A 16,618-nucleotide genomic window follows, 5' to 3' on the forward strand; every position below is an offset into this window, starting at 1 on the left:
GGCATAATAAAGAATATTATTTATCAGTATACCATTGTCTGCTGGTCTACGTTGTTTTCCTGAATTGCTTTTTGAGACCTGGCAGTTGCCTTACGTGCAGGGATTGTATTTTGCTGTACAGTTTCCTCCCACATTCCAAAGGCATTCAGTAGGTGGATTGGGTACTCTAAATTGGCCATAAGTATGACTGTGTATGTCAGTGTGTAGTGTGGTTGAACTACTGTGGCAAGACTAGCCACCCAGTGGTATAAAACTTGGCTATAGATGATTACCACTGCTGAAGTGACACCCTGAACCCATGCAAAAAAATGGAAAAAAGGGGTTGTGGATGGATGGAAGGATTTCCATAACCTTTTTTATTTCTTTCTTCTTGATGCCATTTACTTGCCTGTGATCAGTCTTTACTTTGGCATGCATTCCTGTATTGTTAAGAACCAGTACCAGAGTGCCACTGGAATCACCTGCAGAAAGTCCACCTGACTGAGCAAATAACCTGTAGCCACAACCAATATGACAAAGAAAATAGCCAGGAAGCTAAATGCTGTAGTTAAATATATATATATATATATATATAATGGATAAAAACAGATTAAACACTTTCAGTCCTTGGCCTGGATCTTCATCAGAATCTCAGAGATTTTTGTGGCTATTTTCTTTGTCACATTAGTCATGGCTACAGGTTATTTGCTCATTCTGGTGGACTTCCTGCAGGTGCTTCTAGCAGCATTCTAGTAGTGGGTCTTAGTTTTTCTACTCTGTATGCCTGATTGTGCTTTTGATTATGGTATTGTTTCTTGGGAATGCACACAAAGTCATAGAATTACACACTGCCAGTCACACTCACTATCTTTGTTTCTGTTTCTTAATAATAATAGTATCTAACTTGACATACAATGTTATGATTCTAATTAATCTTAAAAGATGAATAGTCATTTTACCACAAACACTAACCAGGGCTCATGAGTAAATCCTAAATCCGACAGCTGTGAAGCAACAGACTTACCTGTAAGTTACATTGTTGCACTAATTGGTTCCTCGTTACATAATATTAATGCGAGTTCTATAATATGTATCATACCTCAGCTCAGATCACTTACATTGCCTTAATTAACCCTTTAGTCCTTAACAATTTATTTATTTACATTTGTTTACCGGGAAAGTCTGACTGGGCCAGAAGCCCATTTTCAGCAGAGGGCCGGGGAGAAAAGCTTCACAGAAATATAAGCAAAATGCAATAATTAGATAGTACAATAGTATACATACAGTAAGATGCAGAATATACATCATCTAGTTAATCATCAACAGAAAACACATTGAGCAGAAACATTATTTCATTAGAAGCATATGACTCAGCTTTTCATGATTTGACTTCACAATTTTGTCCTGTCCCTCAAACCCTTTCTTGATTCTCTGTTAAATCACTAATAATTACTGCTAGTTAATAATGACAGGAATTATAGTTTCAAACATCATATTGACCAGAAAATGCATGATGATTCAAAAGATACTGTTCTATAAACTTTTTAGTGAGTTAGAGTAATATTTAAAAATTGTCCTTGGTTTTCCGCATTTGATGCCAACCCCCCCAACCTTTACTTTTCTACTGAAATACATAGAGTGCAGGTGAGTCAAGCAGTTTGCATGTACCATGATCAAACCAAAAACCATGCTGTTTTTGAGAGAGAATGTGGTATTATTGGTTGATGTATTGAGTGAGCTGCAAATAAATAAATTTTTCCAGAATCTTTCCTAGGGTATTGAGAATAGAAATGGGCCAAAGGTCCGATTGACTGGAGGGATTGGGTTTCTTAGGGAGAGATTTTATAATGCAATTCTTGCAGATTAAAGTAGATAAAATATTGTGTAACATATAGGTTGTAGACATGTTTCATTGGGGTTATGATGCTGTCTCTGCAGTGATAAACCATGGGTGAAGGCTGTCAGTACCAGAGGGCTATCAAGTTTTATCTATTCAAGCAGAGGGTAGATGTTTTTGGATGTGATGGTTCTGAAGCTGAATAAAGGGATGTAGGGAGAAGAGGTAGTAGTCTCAGATTCAGTTTGGGATTGGCTAGAGAAAGGGATGGGAAGGTTGTTAAAATGAGAAAGGAAACCAGAGGCAGAAAGTTAAGAGGGTATGTAATTCATGGAAGGAAGGCTTTTCCATCCTGTAAGAAGTTTGACCTCTTCATAAAAGTTTTTGGGTGATTTTATTAGTGACGATTGATAACATTTCATCAAGTGACTTTTATGACGACATATAGCTTGTGTGGGAAAGATACATAGCCAGGTATAATGCTGCCTGTTTATAGTACTACGAAGTGCTTTCTAAGAATGCCATGCCTTGTATCTATGATGTAAAAGGTCTCTAAGGTCATAGGCTAACCAGTTGCTAGTTTTAGGTATGTATAGTCTTTGGATTGCTGGGAAACAGGAGTCAGTATAACAGTGAGTACTTCTGCAGCAGTGTTATTGTTAACAGTAGTGTTAACTGAGACATCTTGACTATATTCATATCTAAGAACAAGAAGATTCCTAACCAACTCCATTAACACAAAGGGGTAAGACCTGACTATGACACGGATGGCTCATATTCAAAGAACCATTCAGGTATTGGAGCTGGCACCTGCTTGCCACTTTCTGAGAGAGGGTTGGGGAGCACATGTTCAGAGTGTGAATTCCTGGTGGAATCCTAAGTGGAAATCGGAGATCACAGGAGGTACTTGTCTTTCAATGGGTTGGTCTGAGAGTCTGTCATAGAGATGGAGCACAACCTCTGTAGGTGCCCATTGCAAGTCAGCTGGTGGGGAAGCTGCCAGCACACACAGTGGAAACTATCATTGCTTAAGGGAAAAATCCAGCTCCCTACTGTATATGATGGTACAAAAATCACTGCTCACCCTTGCCCCAACACTGAACAAATGGGTTATAGGAATCTTGACTACTTGAGAAGAAATTAGTCAACTGGATGAGGTGGGAGGGATGTTTGATGGTCAGCTGAGATTAAAACCAACCAACCTGCCAAACATGAACTAAGAATTGCTACGCTTAATGTAGGTTCACTGACAAGACGCAGCTTAGAAGTGGATGACATGATGATATGGAGGAGGCTGGACATCCTATGTATCCAAGAGGCGAGATGGAAGGGCAGTGCAACAAAGCCACTTGGCTTGGGATCCAGACTCTACTACTCAGGTGGTAGACAGGCTAGAAATGGTGTAGGAATTGTGGTGAGACAGAGGCTTCAGAAGTCAGTGAGGGATATCATCAGAATTAATGACATACTCATGGCAATCAGACTCCAGTGTAATGATAGGACAGTATTCATAATCTCAGCCTATGTCCCACAGCAGGGTTGTGATAGTGAGGAAAAGAGTGCATTCAGACAGCAGTTGCAGGACCTACTAGATAAAGCAGGACAACATGAATTGGTGTTGATAATGGGTGACTTAAATGCACATATCGGGACAGACAGAACAGGATATGAGGACTGCCTGGATCCACATGGGTGGAGCAATAGGAATAAAGAAGGTGAAGCCATTCTAGACTTCCGTCTGGCAAATGACTTGATAGTAGCCAACACATGGTTCAGAAAGAGAGACAGTCACAAGATCACATACAAGAGTAGCCAACATGCAACTCAGGTAGACTTTCTCCTAGTAAGGAAAAGGCACTGGGGTAGAATCCATGATTGCAAAGTCATCCCCAGTGAAACAGTCGGTTCACAGCATAAACCAGTAGTTGCCACAATCAGCTGCAAGCAGTGGTCAGAGAAGGCTCTAAGGTCAACAGAGACCAGGCTGAAGATCTGGAAGTTGACTGGAGAGAAAGTACAGCAGTTCAAGGAATTACTCAGGGCTCTAGCACCCCAAGAAGAGGAGGAAATAGGTGGAGTTGAAGAAGAGTGGCAGCGCCTAAAAACAGCATGTGTTAGGACTACAGAAAATATATGTGGCTGAGCCAGGTATGGAAATAAGGTACATAAGGAAAGCTGGTGGTGGAATGCAAAAGTGCAGGAAGTAATCAAAAGAAAGAAGGGAGTGCATGAAGAAGTGGGAGATTGAAAAGACTGACCAAGCTAGGAAGGACTACTAGTTGGCTAACAAAGAAACTAAGAAAGAAGTTGCAATAGCAAAGAATAGGGCATCAGAGGCACTCTATCAGCTTCTGGAAAGTGACTCAATAAGGGGCACAAAGAAACTATACCAGGTTGCAAGGCAAAGACAGAAAGATAAAGAAGATAGTCAGACACCCTTCATAAGGGATTCCAGCAACAACCTGCTTACCAGCCCACAGGACATCAAAGGCAGATGAAAGGAGTATTTCCAGCAGCTTCTGAATGAAGAAAACCCCACAGAAGCGGTACTGCCCCAGAAACAGCCTACAATGAGAGTAGAAGAGGAGCCCAACTTAGAAGAAATAAGAGCAGCACTAAGGAAAATGAAGTCAGGGAAAGCAGCAGCCTCAGATGAGGTCACAGCAGATATGATAAAGATGCTGGGTGAGCTAAGGGAGAAATGGCTCCTGAGGGTACTAATTGCAGTGTGGAGAGAAAGGCGTATTCCAGATGACTGGAGAATAAGCATACTCGTGCCAGTGTACAAGAACAAAGGGGACATCCACAACTGTGGACAGTACAGAGGCATCAAACTCACATTGCATGAAAGTTCTGGAGAGGGTGATTGATAAATGGATACGCAGAATAGTAGAATGTAAGATGGGAGATGAACAGTTCGGATTCAGATCAGGATGCAACACAATTGACCCGATGTTTGCATTGAGACAGATACTTGAAAAGAGGAGAGAGTCAAACTGGACTTTCCTAGACTTGGAGAAAGCATATGACAAGGTCCCAAGAAAGCTGATCTAGGCAGTACTGCAGTGGTTTGAAGTCCCAGAAACATTGGTAGAATTAGTACAGGCTATGTACAAGGACCCAGTGACTCAAGTACGAACAGTGTTTGGCCTCACTGAGGGGTTCCCAGTGGGAGTGTGTACACCAGGGTTCAGCTCTGAGCCCACTGCTGTTCATGCTGGTAATGGACTACATCAGCAAACCAGTTGGAGGGGTCAGAGCAACAAAGCTGCTATATGCAGACGATGTGGCAGTGCATTCAGACTCTGATCTAGAACTTCAGCAAAGGATAGGAGAATGGAATGCAAATCTGAAGGCACATGGGATGAAATTAAGCACAGATAAGACAGTGGTAATGGTAGCAGATTGGGGAAATCAGAAGAAGCTGAGAATAGAGATAGATGGGAAGATAGTGGAACAGGTAAACAGCTTCAAGTATCTGGGAGGGGTGGTTGAGGAGAAGGGTAGCTGAATGAAGAGGTCAAAGCTAGAATCAGAGGGGCTGCAGCCAACTGGCATAGAGTATCAGGTGTAGTATATGACAGAAGAATGCCAAAGAAGCTGAAAAGTAAGGTGTACAAGACTGTGGTGCGACCAGTACTACTGTATGGTACAGAAACCTAGGCAGTAAAGGCAGAACAGTTGAAGAAGCTAGAGGTGATGGAAATTAAGTGCCTGAGAAAGGTGGTAGGATGCACACTGTGGGACAGGCGAAGAAATGAGGACATAAGAGCAGAAGCCAAAGTAGCTCCAATTGCAGAAAAGATCAAAGAAAACAGATTATGATGGTATGGGCACATGTGCAGAAAAGCAGAAGACAATCTGGTGAGGGAGATTTGGGGCAGACAGGAAGAAGGTAAGAGGAAGCGAGGGCATCCAGCAAAGAGGTGGATGGATTGTGTGAAAGAAGATCTGCGGCAGTCAGGCATGAGTGTTGAAGAAGGCAGGAGAATGGCACTGAATCGAGAGAGTTGGCGACAGTTAATACGATACCCCGACCCCATGTAAATGGGAAAAAAGGGGATGATGATGATGATGATGGCTAGGCTTAAAAAGGCCCTTGCTGTTGTTAACTTAGTAAAGACATGTGAACCTATGAACAATATGCTTATGAGACACATTAGTATGTAATTATTAGGGTCTGTGTCAGGGCCTCCCTTGTGAATAGGGACTATAAAAGCCTGCTTTTGGGTATTGCGTAGCTTCGAGTTTTTAATGCTTTGTTAAGAATTTGCATAAAAGGATATAGAAGGTTGTTTTGCACAGCAAACACTAGGTTTTCTTCTATTTTTATCTGGAACTGGTATATCTGACTTTAACTGAGGACAGAAGGGACAATTTTAGATTACATTTCAACTGGAATGATATTGCAGGAAGAAAAAGAATATGTGAAATCCCTTTTTGGCCTGAATTTCACTCTAGATCTGTATGCAAGTGCATAAGCAACATCTATTGGCTCTGCTATGGTGAAACTACTTTATTTTAATACACTACATTCTTAGGTTCATAGGAAATTACTAAGCTAGTGGCCCTAGAGCCTTTACAAGCCCAGCCAAGTATCCCCTCTTGTTCCTTTTGGGTAGTTTGCAGAATGAATTTATGAACAGAGCAGGTCTGTGATCAACACTGGCTACCTCTGTCTATGAGGGACATGAGTGCCACCCTGTGGTAAATATTTGGTCTCCCATCCATTTATCTTGTTTCTGTTTGAATAGAGCCCTGTTTTACATGAATAGTAAGTCTATTCTAGAACATGTCTGTCCAGCATGTTCTGTTAATGTCAAAGGCTAAGTTGAGATCCTTAGAGCGAGTGACTCTTGTGCCATTTGACTTGTGGATGTGCAGCATTTCCATTAGGCCAGGTCAGAGATTGCCCTATACACCAGGCACAGGTCGCCTCTCAGCAGCCTATAAGATACAGAGTAAAGTGACAGGGCTTTCAGCCTGTCTGTGTAGATCATGGTGTGGAGTCCCTGTATTTTCTTTGTGAGAAACCTCTGTGGTCTCTCCAGCTGCTGCAGGGGTCTGGTGAGGTACATGCAAAAGGGTGCATTATACTTTATTAGTGATCTGATGAGGGTCGAGTACAGTGGAGTTATAACATCCCTTGGCCTAGCTGCTATGCCCTTGCTTATGAGGTGTGCTATATAGAAAGTTTTGCAGAAGTTTTGTAGAAACGAGGTGGCGGTCAAAGTTCAGATTGCTATCAACCTGTGTTCCCAAGTCTCACACCACTGGGTTGAAACTCGGGATTCTTTTAGTATTGTAATTTGTAATGAATTCCATTTTGCCAATGGGAATAATAATACATTTTTTGCATTTAGTTCTAGATCACAGCTTTGGCACCAATCATTCATTTGTGTCAGCCCTTCTTGTGATATGTTGACATTGTTGGGGGACTCAATGATTGCTCCCAGTTTGCGCTCATCAGTGAACTTGGTGAGCCAGGGGCCATCTACTTTGGCCTGGACTTCTGAGAAATAGATACCAAACAGTACAGACCCATGTGGTACTCCACTGGTGATGGGTCTACTGGTGGAGGTGGAGTCAATAATTTTGACAGAGTATGTTCTGCTGGTGAGCCAGTTGGCTACTCGTCTAGTAATGTAAGGGTTAATCCCCAGCTGGGAGAGTTTCTCAATGATGCCATAGTGGGGGATGTGTCGAAAGCCTTGGCAAGGTCAAAATAGGCTGTGTACACTGTCTTACCTTCATCCATTGCTTTTGTGACATTCTCAAAGACGTCTACCAGGTTTAATAAGCATGATCTACTCTTAACAGAGCCAAACTGGGTTGGATCTGGAGTTTGGGGGTCGCCTATGCCCTTCTTGATAAGGTCTATGATAATTATTTCCACGGCCTTGCAGATGAGGCTGGTCAGACTTATGAGTCCATAGTTCCCAGGGACAGTGGATGGCCTCCCTTTGTGCATTACTGTTGCTGTTCTCCATTCTGAAAAATATAGACAGTTCTCAAGTGATGATTAAAAAGAACTCCAAGTGGTTTTAGATTGTTTAGTAAACAACCTGGGATATTATCTGGTACCATTGAGGCTGTGTTTTTGACCTTGGGAGGTGCAGAGATAACCTGTTCTCTAGAGATACAAGGCAGAGGGCTGGTGTCAGGTATGCCCTGGGATATGGTAGGTGGGGATGGGGGGTGAAGTTTGTATTTAATCTGTCAGCTAGCAGGTTGGGGATATCTTCCAGTGTAGTATGAGTGATCCCATACACAACCAGTACCGCATATACCTGGGCATTCCCTTTTAGACTTCAGACATAGTTAAAGAATGCATTATGATTATCCTTGGCTAGGGATACAATTTTAGTTTCATAATTTTCTTTAGAAGACTTTACAAGATTTCTGATTTACTTGTTTAGGCTTAGGAAAGGACTCTTTTCCTCATCTCTCCTGTTTTTGGACAAGAGTTTCTTCCTCTTGTTATATAATCTGTTTATACTTGAAGTCCACCATAATGGCTTGTTTTTATGGCAAACCTGGTTTTGATACAGTCAGGTACAGCAGAGTTTATGCAGTCACTTAAGTGGTTGTATAGGGCATTTGCGTGCACTTCTGCATAGTGATCATTTGTGTCTGTGATTGCAGGTGGTATGAAGCTTTCTATACTATCGCTTAGTAAACTGTAGTTAGCTTTGGTAAAGTTTTTTATGATTTTTGTTTCTGTGAGGGTGTCAGATCCAGTAGTTACTTCAAGACAAGACTGATTTGTGGTCTGACCTAACCAGGGAGGGCATCACACAAGGAGAAATACAGTGCCCCCCCCCCTTGTTAGTGAGTACTATGTCCAGAACATCAGAGGCCCTAGTAGGGGTGCAAACTATCTGTTCTAGAGCATCTGTGTCTGGAAGAGTGTGTTTTTGCTCATGTATGCCCCCCTGTCTATGGAAGGACAGTTGAACTCTCCCATGACTAAGGTGTTGGGCTGTGTGGTGAGGGATTTCAGTAAATCGAGGTAGGCGGTGTGCTTATCCTGGTTAATGGTGGGGGATCTATAGCTAGCAATGATGTGGCAGGGTACTTTCCCAATAGTTAATTGGACATGGAGTAGTTTGACTAAGTCATGCTGTTTGACCAGTCTCGAAGTATATTTGATTTTAATGAAGATGGATACACTTCCACCTTTTGTTCCTTCACACTCATTCTAAGGTCTGAATGTGTGGAAGGCATTGTAGCCTTGCACGGCTGGGGTGCTTTCAGAGGCCTTATTCTTATTGCTTCCTCTTCACTTTTTTTGGAGGGGGTGGTACTAGAAGGCCTTATTATTGTGACCCCTCTTGACAGAAAATTTTACCTTAAATGAAGTTTTGCTTCCTTTGATTAATTTACTGAGTTCTTTGTGGCTGGAGATTGATTATACGTGTTACATTTGTTACATTGGAATGGAAAATGTTTAGAACCACACATGCTCTTTTCTTCGCGTTCAACACTTTGTGGATTCTAACTTATTGGTAATACCTAATAAAATTAAATGTGTGCACTTTACAAAATGTGAATGGCAAAGAGAGGAAATTACATATAAAAAGCACAAGCAAATTTAAATGAAGGTAGTGAGACTGAACAATGGGATACATAAAATATGATATCAAAGAACAGAGCAGGTCTTTGGCAAAAACAAGTATGCCAAAAAATATGGTCCTTAAATGAGGTAGCACCAAATGTTAACAAATGAGTGTAGCACTCAGGGTGTATAGGGAAAGACAGGAGAAATCAAAAACCTTTTTGATATGGTTTATGAAGTAATAGTTTGTTAAAATTCAATGTCCCTTCAAACCTACAGCAGCCTAAGCAAAGTTGTTCACAGGAAACCTGTACAACTATGTCAATAGCGGCATAGTGACTGCTGTACCTGCCATTAATAAGCCTAAATCTAACTCCTAAAACAAACAATCCTGGTGGCATCCCAAAATAAAAAGGCTATAGAACAAAATAAAAAAAATCATGGCTAAAATCAGGAAGTGTATGTCCCATAAAGATAAGAACTCTTTCATCAAACTAAACAGGCAATTAAGGGTGCTAATTAAGTCCAATAAAGCCAATTTCAAGGTTAAGATAGCCTCCAAAAAAGACAACTATAAACTATGTCAGAAACGTGAAAGACAGCACACAGCAGTGTGTTGAACTGGTGGTCAATGGTGTCATATTCATTGAGTCAAGCAATATAGTGAATCTGTTGCCTGACAAATTCAGTTCCATATTTGCCCATCAAGAAATACCCTCAAACACAACCCCTCTAACTATAAATAGAGAGCTTGTTCTAGCTGCACTTGCTAAGGCCAAGGATGCACCTTCAGTGGATCCCAATAATATCCCATGATGCCTCTTGAATAGTCTAAAATATGACTTATCAGGGCCACTGGAGTCAATATTTAAATATAGTCTCAAAACAGGCTTTGGTCATACTCCTTCATAAGGGTGGCTCAACAACAGATTCCAGAAACTACAGACCCATTAGTCTGACTAGTCTTATTTGCAAAGCCATGGAAAGAATTATCATAGAAATGATTAACAAAGACATTGTAGACCTCCAGACACTGCATCCATCCCAGTTTGGCTTCATCAAAGGAAGGCCATTCCTACTGAACCAGGGGGACTTCTTTGAAAAAGCCACCAAGGCAACGGAGGAGGGTTAAATTGTGCATACTGCCTACCTTGTTCTGGCTAAAGCATTACCACTATGTAACATACTGGATTGACAGCTGGCTCATGGACAGGACCCAAGGTGTTAGGATCCATGAAACCACCTCAACAAAGAGGCCAGTCACCAGTGGAGTCCCTCAGGGATCCATGCCACGTTGACTCCTCTTTGGCATCTACTTCTCAGAAATCAATATCAAATTTCAAAGGGTTCTAGTTGACCAAGTTTGCAGAATATTGCTAACTGGGAGCAGTCACAGAATCCCCCAAGATGCAAAAACCTTACAGGGAGGTCTAATACAGACAAAAATATCTGCTGCCAAAGCCACAGCTTAAAACTTAATGCCAACAAATACATTATAGTACCTTTTGGGAAATCAGCCACCATGGGCAACTACATCTTTGATAAAACACCCCTAAGAGTTGATTGACTAGTCAAGGATCTGGGAAAACATATACAAAGTAACCTAGCCTTCGACCAATATGTGTCCAAGGTAGTAAGAAAATGCATCTATTTTTCTCAACTAATAAGTAAGGGCATGGCATGGCATTAATTCCAGGTCCAGGGAAGTCATCACACCACTGTACTCGATCCTTATCAGACACATCATAGAGTATAATGGCCACTTCAGTGTGTACCTGACCAGACAGATACAGCAAACTGAACATTCCCAAATGTTTTTTACATAAAGAATACAATACATAAACATAATGTCTTATGCTAATTACCTCAAACCCATATCTTTATACTACAGGTTACTGAGAGACAATCTATGCCTGGCAGAGAAGGCATCCTTAAACCCTGCTCTGATAAACTTTTGCACATCCATGAAACAAATAGCATCAGAACTACTAAATCAAAGGCCTAAATTTTGCACGTGACATGAATAATAAGCATGTATTTCAGAGAATTCCCATTCTTTGGAATAGGCTCCCCATTCATTTGAAACAAAGTCCCTTCCAGGTTACCCTGTTTAAGCGAAACTTGGACCATTGGATAGGAAATTGGAAATTTACCCCCTCTGGTGCCTATGTCTCTTATAGACAGAGGCAGTCAGTAAATCATGCCATAACCAAAATTCCCCCCTAATATTAATGTCTGAAACATAAAACTTGTGGATCACATTTAGGTTGCACGACTAGGCTTATAAAGGCTTTAGTGGTGATTAGCCATGTATACGCCTATGAACCTAAGAACCTATAAATAGTAGAAAAAATTAAGCCATTAAGAATGCAAAAGTGTGTTAAAAAATCAGTGTCCTTGACTGAGGAAAGGTAATTCAACTTAGTAAAAATGGAGGTTAATCATTTTATTGATGCATATGTCAAAATAAGCTGTGAACCAACCACCAGGAGCACTCAGCTAAAAGTTCTTATCACTCGAAAAGCTGGAACAGAAATATTCACCAAGTGAAACAGCCAAAACTAGTCCATGAACTCCACATAAAAATGTTATTCCTTCATTGAAATGAAAAGATGCTACTCCGTCTTAAAAACGAGCAATCTTTAAATAAGAACAAACAAGAATAAGCGCTTTCACGCGGTTAAAACCACGCTTCATCAGATTCCATTAGTACAATGCATAAGCTTAAACTTATATATTGCCAAAGGCGGGAAAAAACACTAATTAATGTGCCAATTAATCAATGATCAAATCATAGTGCATGTCGCTAGGCAACTATTATATCAAAAAACATTACTGCTTTAAAAACATCAGTATAAGAAACATAAATATATACATATTCTTGAACTCACATATATAACTCAAAATGCAGAGTTTAAAGCCATCACATATTACTATTCCAAATCGTTTGTTTATAAACTAACATTGTTGGTCTCAATTAGAAAAATGGGACACATAAACCTTATATTGATATACAAAAAACTGTCCTCATGGATACTATAGATAAAGCAGCACATTATACTTGGTAAGTCCAAACAATATCGCATCGTAATACAACCCACTCACACTTTTATGTTTATAGCACTTCAGCCCACAGTCACTACTCAACTACTCAAATAAAGACGAAGTCGTCCATCCGACTCTGGCCAATCAATCATGAGCCCAAACATTCCCATATTAAAATACTGTGAAACTTTCCATCATAAACATATCTAAAACAAAAGCACATCCACGCAAAACAGCCATAGTCAGCATGGCCAAACATAGAAAGTGCACTTACCAAAAAGATCGCATTCACTCATCAATGCCGTCCCATACCACAACATCTGTTCCAAAGGGAACGGAACTGTAAGTCAGGCTAAAAGTACACCATCGCATGCCTGAATATCCAAACCCCGATCAAAATGATTCAAAAGATAAAGCAACAACATGCAACCGGAACTACCCTCACAAGAGAGGGCGTGGATGCAAACCATGCGTAAGCACGTAGATGTAAAGTATGAGCTTTAAGTCATACTGTTTGTGAAAATCCCAGCTAGGTTTTATATCTAGCTTCATTGTATTTAGCATGGCCTGGCTAACATAAACATCAGGCCAAAAATCAAATCTAAAAACTAAGTTCTGATCGTTGTATTATCAGGCCAAGCAATCATCGTCAGCAATACCAATCGCTAATCAATATGTAGCCAGAACAGCAATACTCATATACTCAATCGATAGGAATCACACTTCGTTCCACAGTAAATACAGTACTTCCAAACAAACACTATTCTTTAACATGATACTCAAATGTGTATGTGAATGTTAAAAAATATATAATATATAAAATATACAATGAATAAACAAAAAATAGTAAAACTAATATTAATATTCAATCCATGAAAAATTAATATAGTCAAAAATCCATATATAACTGGACTGACATAAAGCCCATCCTTTCATGTTCTGCCTAAATTCCATATCACAACGAACACAAAACCTTATAGGCAGACATTGTTTGTACATCTAGAAATTTCCTATATACATATATATATGAATGAAGTCATATATGGACAATACAAATGTTAAGTAATACAAAATACATAATTTAATATGGCTTAACATATGGACTAAAAATAAAAATGAAAAATAAAAATGTGTATGTGTGTATGAATAACAATGAATGTATTCACTCAATATGCATCCTATGTACACTGTCATTATACTATGGTCACTCTATAAGTTATTGAGTGCCTATTAGTCAGTGTTTACTGAAAAATCAATCAAAAAAAATCAATCAAAAAGCTAATGTATGTCTACTTATTTTAATTCAGAACTAAGGTTCATAAGATCACATATTATCAGTTATAAAAAACAAGAACACTGATTTTAACTGCATCTACATAAAACTTGAATAATAGGCTCAATTATATAACTTTTATCTATGAATTCCAAGATCTACGATCCTGAAAAACCTGTATAGAAAGGCAATAATCTATATGACATATTTCAATTACACACAAATAGGCAGAATAACAATTAGCCTCACTATAAAACTACTAGAAGAAATTCTAGCATGAAAACAAATAATGTAAATAACTAAAAATGTGAATGTATGCATAACAACCCATAAAAATCTGAGTGAAACCTAGTCTATGGATGAACTCAAAACTGGTGATACGAATATATGTGAATTGTTTTCCATAAAAAGCTAAAAGTAGATATTAAAGAATATTAACGTGATAGTAGTACTGGTTTCAAGGATATAGAACTGTTAATTCCTGGTACTAAATGGGCTCCTAGTTTCAAAATCCAGTGTAATTCAGTAGTAGCTAAATTATTTTCCTTATTACCTTCTCTATTACTTTCATTCACTATTTGTAGGACCCTGAATGTAAATGAATGTGATGGATTCTCAATAACATGCTTTGCTAGTGCATTCGTCTCTACCTTCTTTCTAATGTCATATAGATGATTGTAAATACGTTCATGTAGTTTTCTTTTAGTTAGACCTACATAGAACGATGTACATTTGATGCAAGTAGCAAGGTAGATGACATTATTAGAGTTACAATTAGCAAAGAAATGTGGTGTAAAAGTATAATTCATTATAGGATGCTTAAAGGCCTGCTCTTTTGTAATATATTTGCATCTATTGCATGCATAGCAAGGAAAAGTACCTTGCTTGTGTAGAGTGGCCAAAGTTCCTTTCTGTCCTTCCATTGTAATGTGTGTATCTGCACAAAGGATCCGTTTAGGTTCTTACTATTCTTATAGAGGAACACTGGATTCTCGCCTATGAGCCTATTGGTTGTAAGATCTGTGATCAATATATGCCAGTTGTCTCGAATAACCTGCTGTATTTTGTTGATATCACTAGTGTAAGTGATAACAAATTTGACAAAATTCTTATGAGTAAAATTGGACCTTTTGTAATTTCTGATCACCTGATTTGTTGATTTAGGTTCATGGGGTTCCTTGTGTAATATATCCCCCAAAATTTCATACTTGATATGTCTTACCATTGCGGGATCATAGCCTCTGTTTATGAATAGATTTTCTAGTGTCAAAGCCTCTTTTATTGATGCATATGAGAGTGAATATTGAGGAAAGGAGGGAGCGTAATACTTAAGAAACTAGATAATAGTTTACAGAAGTGGGTACTCCCCAAGTGCTGTCCTGTTGTGCTCTGCTGGGTCTGTTACTGTGATGCATGACACAAAATGCAGGTCACCTAAATGCCGTTCATTCCACTCTGATGTGTGTTGAGCATGTCGTTAACAAATGTGACATCCAGAATTAGACGTGTCTGTTTCAGAATGGAGCGTCTTGTGTCTATGCATAACATTCACTGACTATGCCTCATGCACTGTACTGTCTGAAGTCTAATTATCACCATAATCACTTCAGAACAATACAGTACACCTGTACCACCCACATAACAGGATGTACTTAACAGAAACTGATGTTTCTGTTGTGGTGGCAAGCATTATTATACATAACGAAAGGTGAACAGGTGCAGTTAGCTATTTGTCATGTCTGATGTACCTGTCAGAATGTCACTGTGAGACCTTTGCCATTGTCAAGGAAAAGAGTAACTACAAATTTAAAAAATAAAGTTACAGAGTAATATGTTACTCAAAGGGCAAGACTTTTGACAGCCTACATATTAAGTGCATGTTTCCAAACTACTGTAGGTTAATCTCTTTTTTTTGATACAAACAATAGGAAATTAATTGCAAAAAAAAAAACATGTATTTTCATTCTAAATGTCACTTTGACATAGCTGTATCAACTAGCATATTATGTATTAGTTGTATTTAATAGGACAGCACACTGATTTCTTTGTGTACAAATATCATTCTAACAATGCACTTTTGATTTATTTTATTATTTATTTTTGTAGCGTTCCTGCCATTTTGAAGTTCTGAATGTTCCAGGACGTGAATTAAATCTGCAGCATACTAAATGCAGGTAGATAATTACCTGTAGCCAGGAAGGCAGCAGCTTTGAAATGATATACCATAGCATGGTAGAGGCATCACAACAGATCTGTTTCCTTCAGTTCTTTTTCTTGACACCATATAAAGTAATACTTGCATCGAATTGCTTAATTATATCATAGTTTTTGCTATTTCTTTCCAACTTTTCTGTTTCTATATATGATTATATGATTGTTTAAGCTGTCAGTCATCTGTAATAATAAAATATGTTAGTTACTCAAAGTTTTCTAATTATGTATCTACAATTTTTATATTATATTTTACTTCTACAGTTTCACAGTGAAGAAGATATTTTGTTGTTTGTGTTAGATATTGTAACGCAAAGATTCCTGCATTTTAGATCTTTTTTTATGCTCTGTCTAAATATGTTTCACCTATAAAGTGACTACAAACAAATCAGTAAAATAATATTTTCTGCAGTGGTATGTGGCAGCAGCAGAAGTTGAAAACTTGATAGCAATTACCACAGAAGAAATGCTGAGTACTTTAAGAAAGGAATGCAAAAATTCAAAGCCTCTAATATTTTATTATTTCTAAGAATCACTTTATAATATAGAGATTATTTTTAACTCCTTAGCTTCACTGTAGCCATTTATGATGCTTGGAGTTTTGCTGTTCAGTGTTCTATGTGTCATTGTTGTAAAGGCTGAATCAACATCCAAGTACCTCATTAATAAATATCTTCAAATATCTTCTACCTCCTTAAAACAGACACACACACAT

At 38.9% G+C, this 16,618-nt stretch overlaps 1 protein-coding gene across 3 annotated transcripts in view; it reads left to right on the forward strand.

The window, feature by feature from the left end:
- Positions 1 to 16,117, forward strand: part of LOC122789412 (cystatin-2-like) — a 240,861-nt gene extending 224,744 nt beyond the window's left edge. For all 3 annotated transcript variants that reach the window (XM_044056857.1, XM_044056847.1, XM_044056866.1), the window contains one exon: positions 15,799 to 16,117. In XM_044056857.1, the coding sequence (XP_043912792.1) occupies positions 15,799 to 15,870 (72 nt within the window). In that variant the 3' untranslated portion in view covers positions 15,871 to 16,117. The remainder of the gene's footprint in view (positions 1 to 15,798) is intronic.
- The last annotated feature ends 501 nt before the right edge of the window (positions 16,118 to 16,618 follow it).

Source organism: Protopterus annectens, chromosome 1.part2, assembly GCF_019279795.1.
Source record: "Protopterus annectens isolate FY-2018-M chromosome 1.part2, PAN1.0, whole genome shotgun sequence".
Taxonomy (NCBI): Eukaryota; Metazoa; Chordata; order Ceratodontiformes; family Protopteridae; genus Protopterus; species Protopterus annectens.